Source organism: Triticum aestivum, chromosome 7B (assembly GCF_018294505.1).
Source record: "Triticum aestivum cultivar Chinese Spring chromosome 7B, IWGSC CS RefSeq v2.1, whole genome shotgun sequence".
NCBI classification, from domain to species: domain Eukaryota; kingdom Viridiplantae; phylum Streptophyta; class Magnoliopsida; order Poales; family Poaceae; genus Triticum; species Triticum aestivum.
The window spans coordinates 376,553,553-376,574,765 of NC_057813.1; the positions used below are offsets into that span (position 1 = coordinate 376,553,553).

The following is a 21,213-nucleotide window of genomic DNA, read 5'->3' on the forward strand; positions in this document are numbered from 1 at the left end:
AGCAATGAATGTTTTGCCTTTGGATTTGTGATAGAAGGAGTACCCAACAGTTTCCTTTGGGTATTCTATGAAGACGCACTTCTCCGATTTGGGTTCGAGCTTATCAGGTTGAAAACCTTTTTCATATAAGCATCGCAACTCCAAACTTTAAGAAACGACAGCTTAGGTTTACTTCTAAACCATAGTTCATACGATGTCGTCTCAACGGATTTAGATGGTTCCTTTTAATGTGAATGCAGCTGTCTCTAATGCATAACCCCAAAACGATAATGGTAAATCAGTAAGAGACATCATAGATCGCACCATATCCAATAAAGTGTTGTTACGACGTTCGGACACACCATAACGTTGTGGTGTTCCAAGTGGCGTGAGCTGTGAAACTATTCCACATTGTTTTAATTGAAGACCACACTCAAATATTCATCTCCGCGATCAGATCGCAGAAACTTTATTTTATTGTTACGATGATTTTTCCACTTCACTCTAAAATTCTTTGAACCTTTCAACTATTTCAGACTTATGTTTCATCAAGTAGATATACCCATATCTGCTCAAATCATCTTGTGAAGGTCAGAAAATAACGATACTTGCCACGAGCATCAACACTCATTGGATCGCATACATCGGTATGTATTATTTCCAATAAGTCAGTAGCTTGTTCCATTGTTCTGGAGAACGGAGTTTTAGTCATCTTGCCCAAAAGGCACGGTTCGCAAGCATCAAATGATTCATAACCAAGTGATTCCGAAAATCCATCTTTATGGAGTTTCTTCATGCGCTTTACACCGATATGACCCAAACGGCAGTGCCACAAATAAGTTGCACTATCATTATTAACTTCGCATCTTTTGGCATCAATATTATGAATATGTGTATCACTATGATCGAGATCCAACAAACTATTTTCATTGGGTGTATAACCATCGAAGGTCTTATTCATGTAAACAGAATAACAATTATTCTCTAACTTTAAATGAATAACCGTATCGCAATAAGCACGATCAAATCATGTTCATGCTCAATGCAAATGCCAAATAACATTTATTTAGGTTTAACACTAATCCCGAAAGTATAGGGAGTGTGCGATGATGATCATATCAATCTTGGAACTACTTCCAACACTCATCGTCACTTCCCCTTCAACTAGTCTCTGTTTATTCTGTAACTCCTATTTCGAGTTACTAATCTTAGTAACCGAACAAGTATCAAATACTCACGGGCTACTATAAACACTAGTAAGGCACACATCAATAACCTGTATATCAAATATACCCTTGTTCACTTTGCCATCCTTCTTATCCACCAAATATTTGGAGTAGTTCCACTTCCAGTGACCATTTCCTTTGCAGTAGAAGCACTCAGTTTCAGGCTTAGGTCCAGCTTTGGGCTTCTTCACGGGAGTGACAACTTGTTTGCCATTCTACTTGAAGTTTCCCTTTCTTTCCCTTTGCCCTTTTCTTGAAACTAGTGGTCTTGTCAATCATCAACACTTGATGCTCTTTCTTGATTTCTACCTTCGTCGATTTCAACATCACGAAGAGCTCAGGAATTGTTTTTGTCATCCCTTGCATACTATAGTTCATCACGAAGTTCTAGTAACTTTGTGATGATGACTAGAGAATTCTGTCAATCACTATCTTATCTGGAAGATTAACTCCCACTTGATTCAAGTGATTGAAGTACCCAGACAATCTGAGCACATGCTTACTAGTTGAGCGATTCTCCTCCATCTTTTAGCTATAGAACTTGTTGGAGACTTCATATCTCTCAACTCGGGTATTTGCTTGAAATATTAACTTCAATTCCTGGAACATCTCATATGGTCCATGACGTTCAAAACATCTTTGAAGTCCCGATTCTAAGTCGTTAAGCATGGTGCACTAAACTATCAAGTAGTCATCATATTGAGCTAGCCAAACGTTCATAACGTCTGCGTCTGCTCCTGCAATAGGTCTGTCACCTAGCGGTGCATTAAGGACATAATTCTTCTGTGCAGCAATGAGGATAAACCTCAGATCACGGATCCAATCCGCATCATTGCTACTAACATCTTTCAACACAATTTTCTCTAGGAACATATCAAAATAAACATATGAAAGCAACAACGCAAGCTATTGATCTACAACATAATTTGCAAAATACTATCAGGACTAAGTTCATGATAAATTTAAGTTCAATTAATCATATTACTTAAGAACTCCCACTTAGATAGACATCCCTCTAATCCTCTAAGTGATTACGTGATCCATATCAACTACACCATGTCCGATCGTCACGTGAGATGGAGTAATTTCAATGGTTAACATCATTATGTTGATCATATCTACTATATGATTCACGCTCGACCTTTCGGTCTCCGTGTTCCGAGGCCATATCTGTATATGCTAGGCTCGTCAAGTTTAACCCGAGTATTCCGCGTGTGCAACTGTTTTGCACCCGTTGTCTTTGAACGTAGAGCCTATCACACCCGATCATCACGTGGTGTCTCAGCACGAAGAACTTTCGCAATGGTGCATACTCAGGGAGAACACTTCTTGATAATTAGTGAGAGATCATCTTAAAATGCTACCGTCAATCAAAGCAAGATAAGATGCATAAAGGATAAACATCACATGCAATCAATATAAGTGATATGATATGGCCATCATCATCTTGTGCTTGTGATCTCCATCTTCGAAGCACCGTCGTGATCACCATCGTCACCGGCGCGACACATTGATCTCCATCGTAGCATCGTTGTCGTTACGCCATCTATTGCTTCTACGACTATCGCTACCGCTTAGTGATAAAGTAAAGCAATTATAGGGCATTTGCATTTCATACAATAAAGCGACAACCATATGGCTCCCGCCAGTTGCCGATAACTTCGGTTACAAAACATGATCATCTCATACAATAAAATATAGCATCACATCTTGACCATATCACATCACAACATGCCCTGCAAAAATAAGTTAGACGTCCTCTACTTTGTTGTTGCAAATTTTACGTGGCTGCTACGGGCTTAGCAAGAACCGTTCTTACCTACGCATCAAAACCACAACGATAGTTCGTCAAGTTAGTGCTGTTTTAACCTTCGCAAGAACCGGGCATAGCCACACTCGATTCAGCTAAAGTGAGAGAGACAGACACCCGCCAGCCACCTTTAAGCACAAGTGCTCGTAACGGTGAAACCAGTCTCGCGTAAGCGTACGCGTAATGTCGGTCCGGGCCACTTCATCTCACAATACCGCCGAACCAAAGTATGACATGCTGGTAAGCAGTATGACTTGTATCGCCCACAACTCACTTGTGTTCTACTCGTGCATATAATATCAACGCATAAAACCTAGGCTCGGATGCCACTGTTGGGGAACGTAGTAATTTCAAAAAAAAAATCCTACGCACACGCAAGATCATGGTGATGCATAGCAACGAGAGGGGAGAGTGTTGTCCACGTACCCTCATAGACCGTGGCGGAAGCGTTATGACAACGTGGTTGATGTAGTCGTACGTCTTCACAATCCGACCGATCCAAGCACCGAACGTACGGCACCTCCGTGTTCAGCACACGTTCAGCTCGATGACATTCCCCGGGCTCCAATCCAGCAAAGCGTCGGGGATGAGTTCCGTCAGCACGACGGCGTGGTGACGATGATGATGTTCTACCGGCGCAGGGCTTCGCCTAAACTCCGCGATGATATGACTGAGGTGGAATATGGTGGAGGGGGGCACCGCACACGGCTAAGGAAAAATCCGTAGATCAACTTGTGTGTCATGGGGTGTCCCCCTGCCCCCGTATATAAAGGAGCAAGGGGGAGGGGGCGGCCGGCCAAGGGAGGGCGCGCCAGGGAGGAGTCCTACTCCCACCGGGAGTAGGACTCCCTCCTTTCCTAGTCCAACTAGGAGGGGGGAAGGAAGGGAAGGAGAAGGAGAAGGAAGGAGAGGGAGGAAAAAGAGGAAAGGGGGCCGGCCCCCAAGTCCAATTCGGTTTGTGCTAGGGGGGCCGCGCGCCCTCTCTCCTCTCTTTCACCACTTGGCCCATGAGGCCCATTGCTTCTTCCTCGTATTCCCGTAACTCCCCGGTACCCCCGAAAATACCCGAATCACTCGGAACCTTTCCGAACTCCGAATATAGTCGTCCAATATATCGATCTTTACGTCTCGACCATTTCGAGACTCCTAGTCATGTCCCCGATCTCATCTGAGACTCCGAACTCCTTCGGTACATCAAAACTCATAAACTCATAATATAACTGTCATCGAAACCTTAAGCATGCGGACCCTACGGGTTCGAGAACTATGTAGACATGACCTAGAACTATTCTTGGTCAATAACCAATAGCGGAACCTGGATGCTCATATTGGCTCCTACATATTCTACGAAGATCTTTATCGGTCAAACCGCATAACAACATACGTTGTTCCCTTTGTCATCGGTATGTTACTTGCCCGAGATTCGATCGTCGGTATCCAATACCTAGTTCAATCTCGTTACCGGCAAGTCTCTTTTCTCGTTACATAATGCATCATCCCCAACTAACTCATTAGTCACATTGCTTGCAAGGCTTATAGTGATGTGCATTACCGAGAGGGCCCAGAGATACCTCTCCGACAATCGGAGTGACAAAACCTAATCTCGAAATACGCCAACCCAACATGTACCTTTGGAGATACCTGTAGTACTCCTTTATAATCACTCAGTTACGTTGTGACGTTTGGTAGCACCCAAAGTGTTCCTCCGGTAAACGGGAGTTGCATAATCTCATAGTTACAAGAACATGTATAAGTCATGAAGAAAGCAATAACAACATACTAAACGATCAAGTGCTAGGCTAACAGAATGGGTCATGTCAATCACATCATTCTCCTAATGATATGATCCCATTAATCAAATGACAACACATGTCTATGGTTAGGAAACATAACCATCTTTGATTAATGAGCTAGTCAAGTAGAGGCATACTAGTGACTATATGTTTGTCTATGTATTCACACATGTATCATGTTTCCGGTTAATACAATTCTAGCATGAATAATAAACATTTATCATGAAATAAGGAAATAAATAATAACTTTATTATTGCCTCTAGGGCATATTTCCTTCATTTCTATGTGGAGATCATGGACCAGGAGTAGTTCTGAGGTACCAGACAGGAGGCATGCGCCTCTTCGATCTAGAGTCGTTGTTTGTTTTCGCCTTCTTAAGTCACCTTTGTAATTGTCTGTACTCAGACCCAACTCTTGTTGTAATATCGGGTCTTACGCCCCTGGCTTGTAATATATTGTTTCTTTGTTTAATTTTGGGTCGTAGAGTTGTTTTGTGATATTATACCGTGAGTCACTGATCTTATTCGTGCTTGCCGCGTGGATGTTTAGTGCACGATTAATTTCGGGGGCGTCACAATAAGAGACTCTAAAAGCTTTGGAAGAGGTCGAGGGGGCCCACAAGGCAGCCACATGGGCACAAGAAGTGGTTGAGGGGACCACCTGACCTTTTGTTTGACCTAATTCCAGGCATAGAAATACCCCAATATTTCGTAACCTTCATAAGCGAACCCGAAAGAATTTTATCGCGCAACAAGCCTCTATTCCGAAACTATTCCATCAGGAGCCCTGTTCCGGTGCTCTATCGGAGGGGGAAGCTCCTACTGGTTCGATAAACCTTGGTTCTTAACCGAGGAAAACTTTGCTACTATCTATTTCACCCTTCCTCTTTATGGAAACCCAACGACTCCTGCAGGAGTAGCAGCTACTACCTCCATCCTGTTTTATTCGTCTTCTTCGTATTTTGTGCCAAAATTTGATCATAGATTTAACTGACAAAATTTTAATGCATGTCATAAAAAATTATATCATTGGATTCGTATTTAAACATTGTTTCCAATGATATTATTTTTTATGACATGTATTAACATCTTGTTAATTAAATCCATGATCAAAATTTGACACTAAATACTAAGGGGGTCAATAAACTAGGACGGAGGTAGTACCCTATTACATGATCCCTTTACATTCTTCTAACTCACATGCTGGAGACATCTAGTTATGCTCAAAGATTCTTTCGTCATCAAGGACCAAGCAGCATTCAAAACATCCTTTCTTTGCAGTTCTCGAGTAAGTTCTCATGATCTAGAGTAGCCGATGTTCATATTTGACAATGGCATTAAAGTCTGTACAAATTCATGATGTATTGATGATCAATGATCTAAGATTAGAGAGTGGAAATAAGGAAATACACAAGCAGCTCGAAGAGAACCACCTGTTGGTAGGATTGTAAAGTGAGGAGGGTATAACTTCACTCACCAAAGTACAAACTATGTGGAATTGTTGCTCATATTTAAATAAATGTGTGTTCAAAAAGAATCTAATGAAATTTAGAATTTACCTTTGATCTCTTGACTCTTTTAGTGGTGAGACGTAATTATGTTTTGTACTGAGGGTAACACTCGTGAACTCTGATGCAAACAACCTCAATATATTGTTGCAAAACTTACAATTATCCAAATAGTCTCAAAAGCAAAATAAAAGGCAAGAAGGAGAAAATACCAGATGGGATTAGAAGAAAATAAGACAAAATGAACTCTCATATGTCATAGACTATCAAACAAATCGGTTGAATCAATCCCAAGTGAACATCTTCCATAGGCTGCACCTAGAGACTGTGGACGGACGTCTTGGTCTCCTCTCTCTTTTCTGCGGCGAATGGATTGGATTGGTTCACTGGTCAAAAAAAATACTATGTCATCTAATTCATATTATTTGTCGTTGATTTAGTATAATCAAAGGGAGTGCTATGAATATATTTGGTATTTAGAGATTGTCCGGAATTAGATAAAAATTGTTTCTATTTTATCTCTAGGAGATATCTTGCCTTTCAAGTCATGTACTCAATATATACTCGCCCTCGAGGCTCAATAATACATCCAATACATTATGTCAAATCTTCTCTATACCTCCTACATGGTATCAGACTAACCCCAATCCAAAACCCAAGCAGTCGCCGCTTCCGCGCCGCGCCGCCCCCGGGGCGGTGGATCTCCATGATCGCCATCGGGGGAAGCGCCGTCCTTACCTAGGATTCACCTGCCGATCCAGTTGATCGGTTGACCTATAGTCTTTTTTCTGATCCTTTGATCCGAGTTTTTCTCTCTCACCGGTCGCATTGATTGGCGTTTCTTTTTGGTTTTCCGGTCTAAGATCGGTTTGCGTCGCCCGACGCTGCCATCGGCCCCCTTGCATCTCTACTCTAACCCCGCTGCAACCACCTGGCCTCTTCTCAGGTGTGTTTCCAGGCCTGGCAAGCCTAGAGCGGCCCATCGTCCACATCGACTACGTCCGTCTACGCATGCCCGATGCTGGCAACACCAACGTGTGCCTTCGTTCACTTTGTGTCTCCGGGCTTGTCAAACCCGGTGTGACACCTCGTCAATAACGTCTTCTTTCCGGTGCACCACTACCTCGACACCACTGCGCCATGACTAACTCGGCACCTCCTTGAGCCTGCGGCTCTACGACGACTTCCTCGACACCGACCACCCCAACTCCACATAGACCACAGTGTTCTTTGCACGGCTACCTCGACCACGCCTACACCATCACATGCTCTCGGCTACCTTGACAATGACATAATGGGCTATCACATCGCCAGCCCGTCGGCCGCTATTCTCTCTGGTTTGACCGTTCGCGATGCTTCTCTTGTTTGCAACGCTACCGCTGCGACTGTGAGAGGACGCTAGAAGTATATTTGGTATTTAGAGATTGTCCGGGATTAGATAGGAATTGTTTCCATCTTATCTCTAGGAGGCGTCTTGCCCTCCAATTTATGTACTCAATATATACTCGCCCTCGAGGCTCAATAATACATCCAACGCATTACGCCAAACCCTCTCAATTCCTCCTAAAGGGAGCAACCAATTTGTGTGGTATCATTGAAATGGCGAAGATATGCGACTTGAAATTATGTTGACTTGCAACGTTCTTCTTCCTCTGTAAGGGCATCTCCAACGCTGACCCGCAAACCGGACACCGCATTCGTCCGAGAAAAGAGGGACTAGTCCGCGGACACGAATGCGGGAGCCGGCCATCCAATGCTATATGTAACCATTTCAAACATGAATTAAACAAACCGGGTGAAATTTAAACAAACACGACTGATTCCATTCAAGTTGAGACATAATTTACAAAAAAGGTCGATATTTTGACCGTTTAATTAAACATTTGAAGAAAAAAACTAAACCCTTTATGAACCGCCCTCCCTCGCCGCACCGCCGTCGTCGTCCGTGTCCGGCCGCTGCATGTCGCTCGCAGCGGAGCCGCTCCACCTTCTCCTACGGGGTGTGTAGGGCCGCCACGTGCTCCTCCTCGACCCACCGGAGTAGTGGTGCCAGCTCCCGGTTGACACGGTAGCGCGGCGGGGATGGCTACTCCTCCTTGATAGAACGCGCTGACGATGGTGGCATCGCGCCCATCTGACGAAATGTACGTTCATGATCTCTGTCTCAAGGACGAATATTCGTCCGCTAGCAGCGTCTGCGAGGAGGCAGAATTGTTGGTGCAGCTGCTGTTGCGACTCCTAGTCCTCCTGAGATGGCGATCTCGTCCTTTCCGAAGGAGCCGGCCATCTTGGATGCCGAGGGCTCGGAGAGCGAGGGTGGTGGCGCGATGATCCGCCTGACAACGAACTATCACCGCCTCCGCCTGCCGGCGTGTAGAACAAAGACATTGACATCGTCGCCAGAGTTGGAGAAGGGGCTCGGGGAGCAGGAGGGGCTTGGAGAGGAGAAGGCGATCGGAGAGGATGAACTGTGTATATGCATCGCCGGCGCACGGCTTAAATAGCCACGTTCAGCCCATGTGAAGGGCCGGCCAGCCGCTTCAATGCGGCACAGCTGCCGGAGTTGGTCCCTCGGGAAGCTGCGTTCGGTTGAAGCGGCTCCCGAGAGGTCGTGTTGTCCGCGCCGCCCTCCCGTCTGGTCACGTCGCACGGTATCAATGTCGGCCACTGCATGCTCTGGGCCTGTATGAATGCGGCGCGAGAAGCGGCGTGTGCTGTGTGCATCAGACGGAAAGCGCGGGAGAGTCGGGTGGGATTTTTTGGTGGGCCAGGTTAGTCAGATGCGGGCGTGGCAACGGTCTGGACACTCGTGAAGCCCCCCAAATTGTCTCTGATTTGCGGAATAAAAAACACGTCCGGACCGACCTACGAACCGATACAGACGCACCTGGATGGCAACATATTCAAACCGCGCGGCCGTTGCAAGTGGTTTATGGCTCGGCGTTGGAGATGCATGATGCAGTTCGAAGACATCATGCAAGTCTCCCGTGGAAAAAAGAAAGACTAGGAAAGGAAGTGATCATCCACAGAGTGCTTTATTTCAAAAGGCGCCCATGGCCTAATGGATAAGGCGTCTGACTTCTAATCAGGCGATTGTGGGTTCGAGTCCCACTGGGCGTGTTTCAAATTTTTGTTTCAATAATGTCTTCGCTTCTATTTTTCTTTTGTATATCTGTATTTTTCTGAAATCATTTTCTTGTGCGTTATATCTCTGGTGTCTTCTCTCTTCCTCTTAGAAATGAAATCCGACGTAAACTTTTTGCCTCGGTTGTTTTTTTTTGAAACGGACTTTTGCCTCAGTTGTTGTACCGCGCTGTTTTGCTCTGCTGAAATGACCGGCCCCACTCCCACCACCACCGCCATCTTTTTCCCTTGAGAAAAAGCTGGTGTTGGCAAACCCCAGTGGCAGCAAATGCCACTTCCATCGATACAGTTTCAGCCACAAGGACGGCGTAGCTAGTTACCGTATCCGTGTTTGTCCCACGCAAAAATGGCAACCGGTCCTCCCTCTCATCAGTCCCATCGATTAGCCCAGCCTCAGAAGCTAGCGATGGTCTACCAACGACGTGTCGAGACTTGGGAGGCACCACCACGTCCCACCAGCGTCACTAATGCCAAGGTTTCTACAATGAACATCACACCTGCTGCACCGTGTTACCATGCAAACTTTCAGTAACTTGACTATTAAAGCAAGTATTCCTTCACAAGAGCAAATTGCTGATTTAGCATCGTATAGCTATCTTTTCGTTAGGGTTTATTTATAACCATTTGCACGTCGCCACCGCAAGGGTAGAGCATAAACAAATAGGCTATCCATAAACACAACACAACCAGAATGATATTCTATCTTGAAACAGCGAGGAGGAAATGAGGAATACGACACGAGATGTCCAAGGCAAAATTTGCAACTAAGCATGTTATTATGTTCCACGTTAAATAAAAAGGCGGCACCGGTGGAGGTCGTCTTGCGAAACATCAAAGAGAAAATGTCGCTTTGGGCCATTGCGGGTGCCAAGCACTTGAGTAATGTAATGCCGCGAGATGCCACGAGAGTAATACGTCGCGTTTGCCGCTTGGCGGCGTGTGTATCAAAACCCTCTTCTTAATTAATGAAAATGGCAAAGCTTTTGCCTTGTTTCAAATAAAAAACGTTAAATAAAAATACACAGCAAAATCAAAGCCTCCAGTTCAATAGCACATCATTGCCGCCAAGAGCTCACAGGTGTGGCAGCCCTCACGCTCTAGCAGTAATCAGGTTAAATCCTTATGGGTGGTGGGTATTCTCTGCTCAAAACCCATTGGGCTTGCTCCCGGCCTTTGAAGATTTCTGCTGCTGCTCATGGTTGAATGCAGCATCCAGCGCCTGGAAATTATATATAATCAGCTTGCTGAAAATTATTGAAAGAAAACTACTCCCTCTGTCCCATAATATAAGATCTTATTACATCCAGCAAATTGGATGTAATAAGATACTGTAGTAGTATTCATGTGTTTTATGGCATCAACAGCAAGGAAGCATCCAATGAGCACCAAAACCAGCAAATGAAAATAAAAGCACTCAATACAAATATTTGCTGTGACCCATATCCTTCTGCTTTACAAATATGGAAATATGTCTAGCTAAATCATGACAAAGGTATTCTCAAAGCTCAGATAATTCATGGGGATTCTCAAAAGTTTAGGTAATGAAACACAACAGTAAGGAACAGTAGGAACCTGAGTCATGGGCTTTACGAGTTGAGATATTTCATGCCGTACATCAGGCTGTGCTGCTTCCTTTATATCCTGCACGTCCGAAGTTGCACACACGATGCATCATTTTATGCAGAAGAAACCTCACCACCAATCTTTTAGCAACAAGAAAAACAATTCCATAATGATACATACAAATATAATCAAAGGCAATTTCAGTTATTAATTAGATTCCAAATATCAACTGTGCTGAGGAAGATTAACCTGTAACTTCTGATATATCTGTGTCATTGCATCCTTAAGCCGTTGAACCTGTGGAACAACCGGACAAGTACATAAACATCTAAGCAATAACGATCTGGATGTTTTAATTGCTTAAGATAGCTTACCATACAGCAGTCCTACCAGGTATCTACTCCATCCGTTCCCTAATATAAGACCTTTTAGCTTTTTCTTGATTCGTATGTATCTAGACACATTTTAGTATGTATGTTCACTCATTTTAGTATGTATGTAGTCAATATTTTGAGATAGCTAAAAAGTCTTATACTCCCTCTGTACCGAAATATATGTCTAGATCATAAATTTCGGTACAGAGGGAGTATTAGGGAACGGAGGGAGTAGATCATAAATTAGTGTCAAAACCACAGTAAGAACATAACCATCAATGTGAGCATCCTTGACTTACTATTACACTGTGTACACAAATACCAATACTAGACTGTATAACACAACATTAACATCTGCTATTCTACAGTGATTGGTTTTATTAACAGAACTAATGCAGTATGAGAAAAGCTAGAAACAAATTGGGTCATTAAATGCAGCTTTTTGATAGCCAAAAGTATAATAAGAAGAACCAGGTGGTGGTCATTTTCAGTCATGAGTTCATGACAGTATGACACTGAATTCCATAATTACTGATAGCAAGGAAACAGACAACCATGTTCCAACACGTCAAACTCACCACTAAAATTATTAACTGATCATTTCTACTTGCACTGTTATTAGTTATTATTCACATTTATAATATGCACTGGTATTGTTCTCATCTTGAAGCAGGAAATTATATTTCAGTGACCATTTCCATATCAAAAGTCACCCAGCCACTGAGCAACTTTTACCAGCTTCCACCAAAATACCACTTGTGGGTTACAAAATAGTACAGATAAGACAGGAGTGACAATACACCTTATTACAAAGGACTGTGGTTGTTATTGGGTATGATGACCAAAAATGGCACAGCAACTCCTGGATAGCCGTCCAATGCTAACAAAATAGACAGTCACAAGAAACTCTGTCAATATAAGATGTACAATAAGATCTCGAGTGCGGTGATAAGAAGATTTTAGAATGGTCGGATAAATATACATAAATAAATAAATGAAGGTACATTGATAATTCCGGAAAATAACATTCTAGAACAAATTGGAAGTACAATACAGCTTCTGCGTAAAAGGTAAATAGGTGCAGTATCTCACATCCATAAGTTCATCTCGTGTTCGGTGAGGAAGACGACCAAGGAGACTGTCTTGGGGATTCTTAAGATTAAGCCTCCGTGAACGTGAAATTCCTTCATTCAATTCATTAAGAACCTAGGCCCACACCATGTAGGTAGTTAGGTTTTTCCTGCTCATGCAATTTAATAGCTTAAGAATAGAGAAGCCACAGCAATACAGCATGCAAAACTTGTGTTTGTAAAGAAAACTTGGAGTATTGGGATGTTGATGAATCATGAAATGACAATCCAACATTAAGAATTGGAATGAAACAAACAAAGGTAAACTAGGTTCATTTGCAAAATGGATACTGTTTCTTTGTTGGCAATGCAAAGTCGTGGACCAGGTAAGGTGTAAGTTGGTCATATAAAAACAGTAACACAAACATCAACTTTTCTCATAGCCATACCTAAGTACCTAACACATCCCTTAGTAGAAGTGTTTGTACCGTTTAGAATGTTGGGCCTATCGTTGTGTCCACAGAAATTTTTCGGGAAAACGCAAGGGATTTGCGTTTCATTGCATTGGAAAGGTAGAAAGTTATTTACAATCCTCCTAAGAGGCAAAGTTCATGCTGGATCAGTAGAAACTAGTGTACATCCCAGGTGGTGGGTAAGATGACCCGCAAGCCACGAGCACCAGCCCGTGCCCATTGCTCGGCCTCGTCCTTGGTCTTAGAGACCAGGACTGGGACAAGGGGTTGGGCACCGTCGAAAATGCATGCATTGCGATGCTTCCAAATCATCCACGGCGTCAGGAGGGCAATGGAGGCGAGGCCCTTGCGCATCGGTGGAGGCGTGCTCTGCTTGGCGTGGAGCCACCAGTCCATGAGAGTATCCTCCTGGTTTGGCCCTGCGACAGTCATCCTTAGCCAAGCTAGGATCTCATGCCAGGTTTGCTTGGCAAAGGTGCACTCCAGGAGCAGGTGTCTCATCGTCTCTGGTGCCTGATCGCATAGCGGGCACCGGGGCTGGTGCTGGAGGCCACGACGAGCAAGGCGGTCAGCAGTCCAGCACCTGTCCAGGTTGGCAAGCCAGTGGAAAAATTTGACCCGTGGCGGTGCCCAGCTTTTCCAGATTAGCTTCCAGGAGAAACAAGTGGTGGATCCTTGGAAAGTGGTGTGTCCACAGAAATGGTTGGGAACTGATTGGATAGTTCTTTGCAAATATTCTTCACTAGTTTTGGAAGAGCAAATTCTCTTCAAGTAAAATATGTACAGACACAAAGAACCACCACCTCGATTACAGAGCAAACAAGATTGAATAAGGCGCAAACACATTCCAAAATCCAACTTTGACCATAAATTAGACCAACAATATATATTTTTTGTGACTTACAGCTAAAAAGAAACAAATATAATTTTTGTGACTTACAAATTATACCATTGAGAACTTCTTTCGGATACGGATTCAACGGTATAATTTTTGTCACATATAACCCACATTTGATTGGTCTTATTCATTGGAATGGAGGGAGTAAGTCAGATATATCTACAGACATGCATCTTTCAAGGAAACAGGACCTAATCCCTGAAAGTTGACTATAGAACATTGGTATCAGGTCTCAAGTAAAACTGCTTACCTTTAGAGCAACATCTGACTGAACAACCGGACAGTTCATTTTCACGGAAGATATTTGATCCATTAAATGACGGAATGCATCATCGGTGCTCAGGCTGCAGCTGCGGGCCTTTCTTCCATCGTTGCTACCTAAAGGTCTCAGAGCATTGGCTTGCTGAGAATCAAAATATTCTCGAGGATCCTATAAAGACAAGGCATGACAATCCATAACCCTGTGATATATTACTGCAGCTGATATATTATATCAAGCCATATGAACCAACAATTACCTTTATACAAAGTGGTGCATATGGGAGACTTCGTGGAGCTTGCAGATCCTCTATCTCAGTCATGCGGGCCACCTTTACCAATCTCACATGACTAGCATCATCAGCAACAGAGCTAGGAGGTGGTTCTGCAGTTCATAACTCATCAGCCTAGTAAGGAACTACTTAGGGTGAGAAAAGATGCACCACAGCGATATAATTACTTACCCTTCTTGGACCGTGCAAGTGCTTCAGCCACAGTCTTCGTATCAGTTGATTCAATATCTGCACAAAGATGAATAACAAATACAATCACCTTACAGACAGAAACTATATGGTGCATTAATACAGGTTATTAATGGCCAATAAGCAAATGCTTATTGACATTCTCTGATGTGAAGGGGAAAGTACACCAGCACAGGGCAGGTACTACACTACAGCATTACAATGTGCAACCAACCAGCAGTATAAGACGGTTGATTTGTGCTATTGTTGGTGCATTCTTTTTCAGGAAAGTCTAGACAGAAAAACAGGAAGCCAGTAGAAGAAGTGTAGTCGCAGGAGAACTGTTAGGCTGTTAGCATATCAGTATCATCTCATGATAGTAATAGCATGCTTGACCAATCAACTTCAGTATACAAAAATTTAAAAGAGACAGCATGAAAACTTTTGAGTTGAGTCCAAAACTTCACCTGTTGATCTCCCTTCAAGAACAACAGCAGCATGCCGATTCAGATCCTGAGAAAGTGTTCTCCTAGCCAACTCGCTATCAATATCAGTTGTCTCTCTGCTGCCATCACGGAGAATCCCATGATCCTAGATGCTCGAAAGAATAATGATATGAAAATTCAAAATAGGACTAAGCACTGCATGAAGTTATGATCAAAATAGCAGACAGAATTGCTCATTATGAGAAACGAATAAACCACTCGTCTTTGTGAAGTTGTAGATATAACAAAATAGTAGCCAAGAACACAAACACACCGGAAGATGGATGTAGTCATCCCCTGCATCTGCCTCCATGTCTAATGTTGGATCAACTCGTTTTATCTGTCAAACAAGAATTGAGTCACCAAAACAGATTGAAGGAAAAATGTATTGCAAAATACTCCGTCCTGGAATACTTGTCATCAAAATGGATAAAGGGGGATGTATATAGACGTATTTTAGTTCTAGATACATCTCTTTTTATCTATTTTGATGACAAGTATTTTCGGGCGGAGGGAATATGCAGGATGACAACAATAAACAGCTAGAATTATACCTTGAGCTTTGCCTCCTTGGCAAGTATATCATCGTTTTTCAAAAACATGGCTAATTCCTCATCATCAGCGGCCTCAGCTTTTGCCGCTAAAGTATTTTTTGTCCTAAGTAGATACTCAGCTCTACAGTACTTTGTCCAAAAATCCTTTTCTGACAACTTTTTGGGATTGTCACGGGAGATGAAGGAAAAACAGAGTAAAATGAGAATCCAAATCCACTTTGTGCCAACAAAGATATAGTATAAACTAACTCCAACTTAAGCTCAAGCTTCCGAAAACCTATGGTAAGGCACATGACAATAGTACATACAAGTATGCACCATCTTACCTTCTTCGGGACATAATCTAAAAATGCCCGATGCACAGCTGGCTTTTCTGCGAAAATCTGCAAAACATCAAATAATATATCATATTCATAACAACTGATTTTCAAGACTTATTCAACGTCCAATAAACAATCTCATAGTTCAGCATTTACATGGTTAATAATGTATGACAGGTAAACTAGTATTACTGAGCAGATGTAGCCCAGCTCAAGGACCAGAATAAGCCTGTTCGACCGGGTCGAGAAATGTAGTCACAATGGTGTGGCCTCATAGGTGGCTGCCCATGGGAGTCAAAAGGGGCAATGTTCTTCACGACACTCATTAGGAATGTGGCCCAATGAATCCAGGTCAATGACCCTACAAATCAAATAATACATCGATAGAATCTAAATGTATTCGGAGAAGGGAATAAAGAAGAGAATGAGAAGGGAGTGGGCTGTGGGACAACCCAGCCCACAGCTCCAGCAAAATCAACATAAACAGCCCACAAGGGCCATCATCTCGCTTCCCCTTCCCACTCTTAATTCCCTTCCTAGCACCACCTCTCCCTCCTAGTCCCCCGTCATCACCCTTGTTTTCTTGCATCTGATGGCAAGAACACGGAACACAAGGGGGGACAGTGATGGCGGCTGTGACAGCAACAATGAGAAAAAACAGTGGGGATCGCAACAAAATGAGGAGACATCAACTACTAGGACTAGCTCATGCCTCTCTTCCCCTCTGCCCTTCTCCCATTGTTATTGCATGGGGTCATGACCAGCAGCTTCCTGGTGGAGAAACAGATCAAAAGAATACATGATGCTCGACCTGACATCGTGGATCGCATAGTGACCTGCAATCCAAGTAACTATGGCCAGGACAGGCTTGCAAGCCGTGATAGTCTGGACAGGCCAACCCTGAGCGTATTCAATGATCCAGACTAATAGATGCAAGAATGCGTTTGAGTAGCCCACTGGTCAAGGTTTTTGAACAGGTATAGCTAAACACAGTGCAATTCACATTTTTTATGCAGTAAAAATGGCATATTTACATTTTCATGCCGTAAAATGGGCTTGACAAGGGATCATACCATTCTATATGTATGTCAAGTACTAAAAAAGAAAAGAAAAATAGAACAGTATCATCACAAAGAGGCACAGTTTGTAAAATACTACCCAATGAGGATGGCGTGGAGTCTAGGGCCATGTGTCAGTAGGTGCTATAGGTGCTAATAAATAGTTGGTCAATGGAACCCATTAAACAACAGAACTGTTTAGAAATTCCATCAAGCATAGCATTACACCTTTTTTAGGTACATAACACTGCACATGACAGTTAAAAATATTGCAAATGATACTACCAGGCAGACCAGCATTTAGATGATCCATAGCTGCATTTATGATGGTTGAAGAAGTAACAAATGATGCTAGCAGACTGACCTGCTTTAGATGATAATTCATTACCAAGGTAGGAAGAATGTACCTGATGGATAATCTCAGTAGTCAGACTGAAAGTAACCTTGTTTGTCTGTGAAAGGACACACATAAGTCAGAAATGAGTAAATTAAGATAATCAACATTCAGCAAAGTCAGTAACTGATAGGATACAGCCATGTACAACACAAACTATCATAGTATACCACATAGGCTCGCAATGAGTATAGACCCATAGCATACCTGTCCATCAGCCGATGGCCTAACATCAGCTAGCATGGCACTTTTGAAACCTGGCTTTTGTTTTGATGCTTTGTTTGTTTCATCGTTAAGTAAATTCTGCAAAAGGACTTAATAAGTATTGGTTGAAACTGAATAAAAATATACTACAAAACAAACAGAAGTCGTATCTGTGCACAGTAGTTTTTACCTTTCTTGTTGCCCAAAATTCAGACTCTTGGAGAATATTGCCAAGCACAAACTTCTTATGTAACTTCTGCAGTTCACTGCAAACAGAGAAGGGTTCAACGAGACAAACGAGCCAACAATAGAACACAACTGTGTTTTCCTCTGGTTGGCTACAATAGTCTGCAAATCTGTCTGTATCATTCTCTTAAAACAATATACGAAGATTAAATGTTCATCCCTACAGCTACGCGGATCTGTTAAACTAACAGCATGAACATGCTCCTAAAATGATCTATTAATAAAATATAACCGAATGACATTATACCAACAGTAGCATTTTGACCCAAGCAAGTTCATGTACGGTAAAAAATATATCTGAATGACATTCCCATACAAAAAATGGATAGGTGAAAACATTTTGGCATCTGCACTTTATTTTGGCTCTTTCAAAGTTCTACAGTTGTACATAAAAGGCATATCATTTTCAATCTACCAGCTTTGCCACCAGCTTCATTATGTAATGTTGCACAGATTTGTATGATGATGAAACAGACAGTAAAGACCAGTTAAAATTGAAGCTCTAGTATCATCTTTGAATAAGTGAACATACGAAAGCCAGATGCATACATCACAAGAAAAAATCTTAGAATCAGGTAATCAATTGAAAAGCACAAGCACATAAGGTCTCAGCAATAATTACTAAAGAGAGCAAGACAGCTTACACTGTTTTGGTTTAGTATTAAATTATTATCAATACCCCATGTTGCTGTCAGCAGAAGAAACATGCAGGATGTTTGAAATACAGATATTACCTGTCTTCTCGTAGCAATTTCATCCGCCGTTCCATTTCAGCAGAACTGAGCTGTTCTGGACCAGTTGACACAGCTGATATCTCAGGAGGTACATTTGGTCTAGCAGGCACAGTACCTTGATGTTTGCCTAAAACCCTAGCTGAAAGGACAACATCATCAGTTAGTTATATATTTTGTTGGCAATAATTGTATAGACTAGAGGTGAAACTGAAAATCAAAATACTGAAATAAGGACCAAAAGTAACATTAAAAATGCATATACTCAATCTAACAAGAATAATCATTTTCAAACGATGTATATGTTCATAATATGTATTAGAAACATTTAATGAACATTACCTACAAAGTCGCGGCAAAAATCACGGTTACCAACATTCTCAAACTCAAAAATATAGCCTCCCCCCTGAAAAAAACATGGAAATCACAATCTTCTCAGTCACAGAAATAAATGTAGAGCATATGCCTATCAACCAAAACTTAACAGGATGTTTATATTTAATTAATTGATCATACCTTGTCAGAATCTTTTGAAAGATTCAATAATGCCGGTGATGGTTTGCTACCATCTACCTTGTTGAACTTATGGCCTGAAGCACATGTAGGAAGAAGCTACAAAGTTACCATCAAGCATATTGGTAATGACCATGAAATCAATTCTCATCAACCAACATGCATGGCCTACTCTGGCACAGCTGATGAGCAGAATATGTCGTCCTGGATGTATATATTATGAATATGTCATCTTTGGATGTTCGTATTCTGAATATATAATCTTGGATGTTCGTATTCTGAATATGTAATCTTGGATGTACATATTCTCCATTCTGTTAAATCTTTTCAAACAAACCCACAGCAATCGCAAACCACATCTAGTAAATGCCCATCTATATCAACAATTAAATAGTTTCCTAACACATCAGGACAACTAGACTAACACATCAGAACAATGACAGTACTTCAATTTTGTGCAACACTAAGTGCTATGATTATAGAAACCAGCGCTGCATATGGACAAAAGGATAAGTACCTTTGATGGTCCGAAAATCGACACTGAGCTTCATTAGTGAGCGTGGATCATTAGGGGTAAATGTTAACTTATCTTCACTCTGTAATTACAAGAACAAAGAAATAATATGATTTAGATCAAAGAAGTGCATTATGATCGCTTGCAAGCAGCGGTAAGAAAGGAATGAACGATTCACACCAGCTGAAACAAACAGAGATGACTATTCAAAAGTAATACCCACCGAGTCAAAGAAGCAGTGCGCCTTGCTGCATCAGCACCAAATATGAAAATACTAGGAACATCATACACAAACAATGCAATCATGAACCACACAACTGCCTCAAGCAGATCTTTTATAGCATGCGTTGAGCCCTCAATTTCATTAAGCAAACAGGGTGTTCTTGGGGCACAAATTGGCTCCCACTAAAGGCAAACGAGGAACACTTTTGCTCTAACCGCAATGCTAACTTACGGCTGATCGTACTTACTCTGCTTCACGACTAAACCCGAAGGTTGGATGCGGTACACAAACAACAATGAGGAAAGAACAGGCACATGCACTCCTCCGATCTAAGCAGCAGCATCCTTCAATTTGTTCCGTTTTGCGTCCAATCAGAGACCTACTCGGGATCAATCAGCTGGGTGCTTCAACACCGATAGCCCCCCTGCCGAGCAACCCACGCCCCGACGACCGAGCAGTAAAAGCAACGCCGGCGCAAGCCAACCAAACAGAACCAAAACCAATTCAACCTGCCTGAATGAAAGGGGGTTTCGGATGGGAGGTACGAATGGGGTAGGGTGGGGTGGGGGCGGAGACGGCGAGTGAGGATGGGACCCACCATGCGGAGGACGCCGCCGGTGCCGCGGTCCTTGAGCGTGGCCTTGTACTTGGCACCGATCGTCATGGTCCCCATCGCCTCCACCTCCTCGCTCTCAACGGCGCAGGAAGAGAGCGAGTCAGCTAGCTAGACAGGGATTCGCTGTCAGGACCTAGTTACGATCTGAACGAATTCGAGCAAGTGACACCCGGCTGGTCGTCTCGTCTCGCCGGCGCCGGTGTCGATGTCAAGTTCGGAGGAGGGCTTCGCGCGTGCAGTCGGAGGCTGGAGTCGTTGCAGGGGAGGAACAATAGACGCTGCGGGGAGCTGGGCTTCCGGCACAGGGAGGTAGTTAGGCGGCGGCGGCGGCGGCGGAAGGAGATGCCGGTGGGAGGCGGCGGTGCGCGTCGGTCTGAGCGAGGGAGCGACGGCGAGGGGAAAAGGAGGCCGAGCGAACGTGTAGAGTTAATTACACGATAGTACCACAATTGGGACCGTGGTGGCGAATTGGTATCAGTTTTGAAAAAATTTACGTGTTAGTACCATGTTTGGACCGAACCGTTGCAAATCGGGCTAAACTTTGTGTTTGTACGTATTGACGCTGGAACTGACCGCCCGGGCCTGCGCGTCAGATGCCACGCTGGCGAATCGGCACGCGCCCGCTCGCTCGATAGGTGCGGTCCGGCTCGAACCGGACTGGCCCGTGCTCCACTCTGTTCCTCCTCGCTCCTGCCTCCCTCCTTGCTCCTCTCTCGTCGCCCTCGTCACCGCCGGCAGCTTTGCCGGAGCGGAGCGCCGCCGCCCGCCATGGTTTTCGAAGACGAAAGCAGTGAGGAC

General features: G+C 43.2%; 1 protein-coding gene and 1 non-coding gene across 5 annotated transcripts; one reads left to right on the forward strand and one right to left on the reverse strand.

Annotated features, from left to right (window-relative positions):
* The first annotated feature begins 9,363 nt into the window (after positions 1-9,363).
* Positions 9,364-9,436, forward strand: TRNAR-UCU (transfer RNA arginine (anticodon UCU)). The gene has a single exon. It is a non-coding gene; the product is annotated as a tRNA-Arg (tRNA).
* Positions 9,437-10,279: 843 nt separating this feature from the next.
* On the reverse strand, positions 10,280-20,851 carry LOC123156735 (general transcription and DNA repair factor IIH subunit TFB1-1). 4 transcript variants are annotated; one of them, XR_006478363.1, is made up of 20 exons: positions 20,398-20,851; positions 19,580-19,658; positions 19,066-19,139; positions 18,892-18,955; positions 18,553-18,691; positions 17,763-17,838; positions 17,576-17,671; positions 17,382-17,426; positions 15,923-15,979; positions 15,597-15,752; positions 15,317-15,382; positions 15,025-15,148; positions 14,561-14,617; positions 14,357-14,481; positions 14,089-14,268; positions 12,490-12,603; positions 12,200-12,277; positions 11,273-11,320; positions 11,033-11,163; positions 10,280-10,679 (listed from the first exon to the last, which is right to left on the reverse strand). XR_006478363.1 is itself a non-coding variant. In XM_044574907.1 (20 exons), exons 1-20 carry the CDS (start codon positions 20,470-20,472, stop codon positions 10,605-10,607), a joined length of 1,797 nt encoding a protein of 598 aa, XP_044430842.1. In that variant the 5' UTR covers positions 20,473-20,850; the 3' UTR covers positions 10,280-10,604. The 4 variants fall into 4 exon arrangements, 2 of the variants coding, with proteins under 2 accessions (XP_044430842.1, XP_044430843.1); XM_044574907.1 differs by having other exon boundaries at positions 11,033-11,101; positions 20,398-20,850; XM_044574908.1 differs by lacking the exon at positions 20,398-20,851 and adding an exon at positions 19,800-20,299 and having other exon boundaries at positions 11,033-11,101.
* Positions 20,852-21,213: the final 362 nt, after the last annotated feature.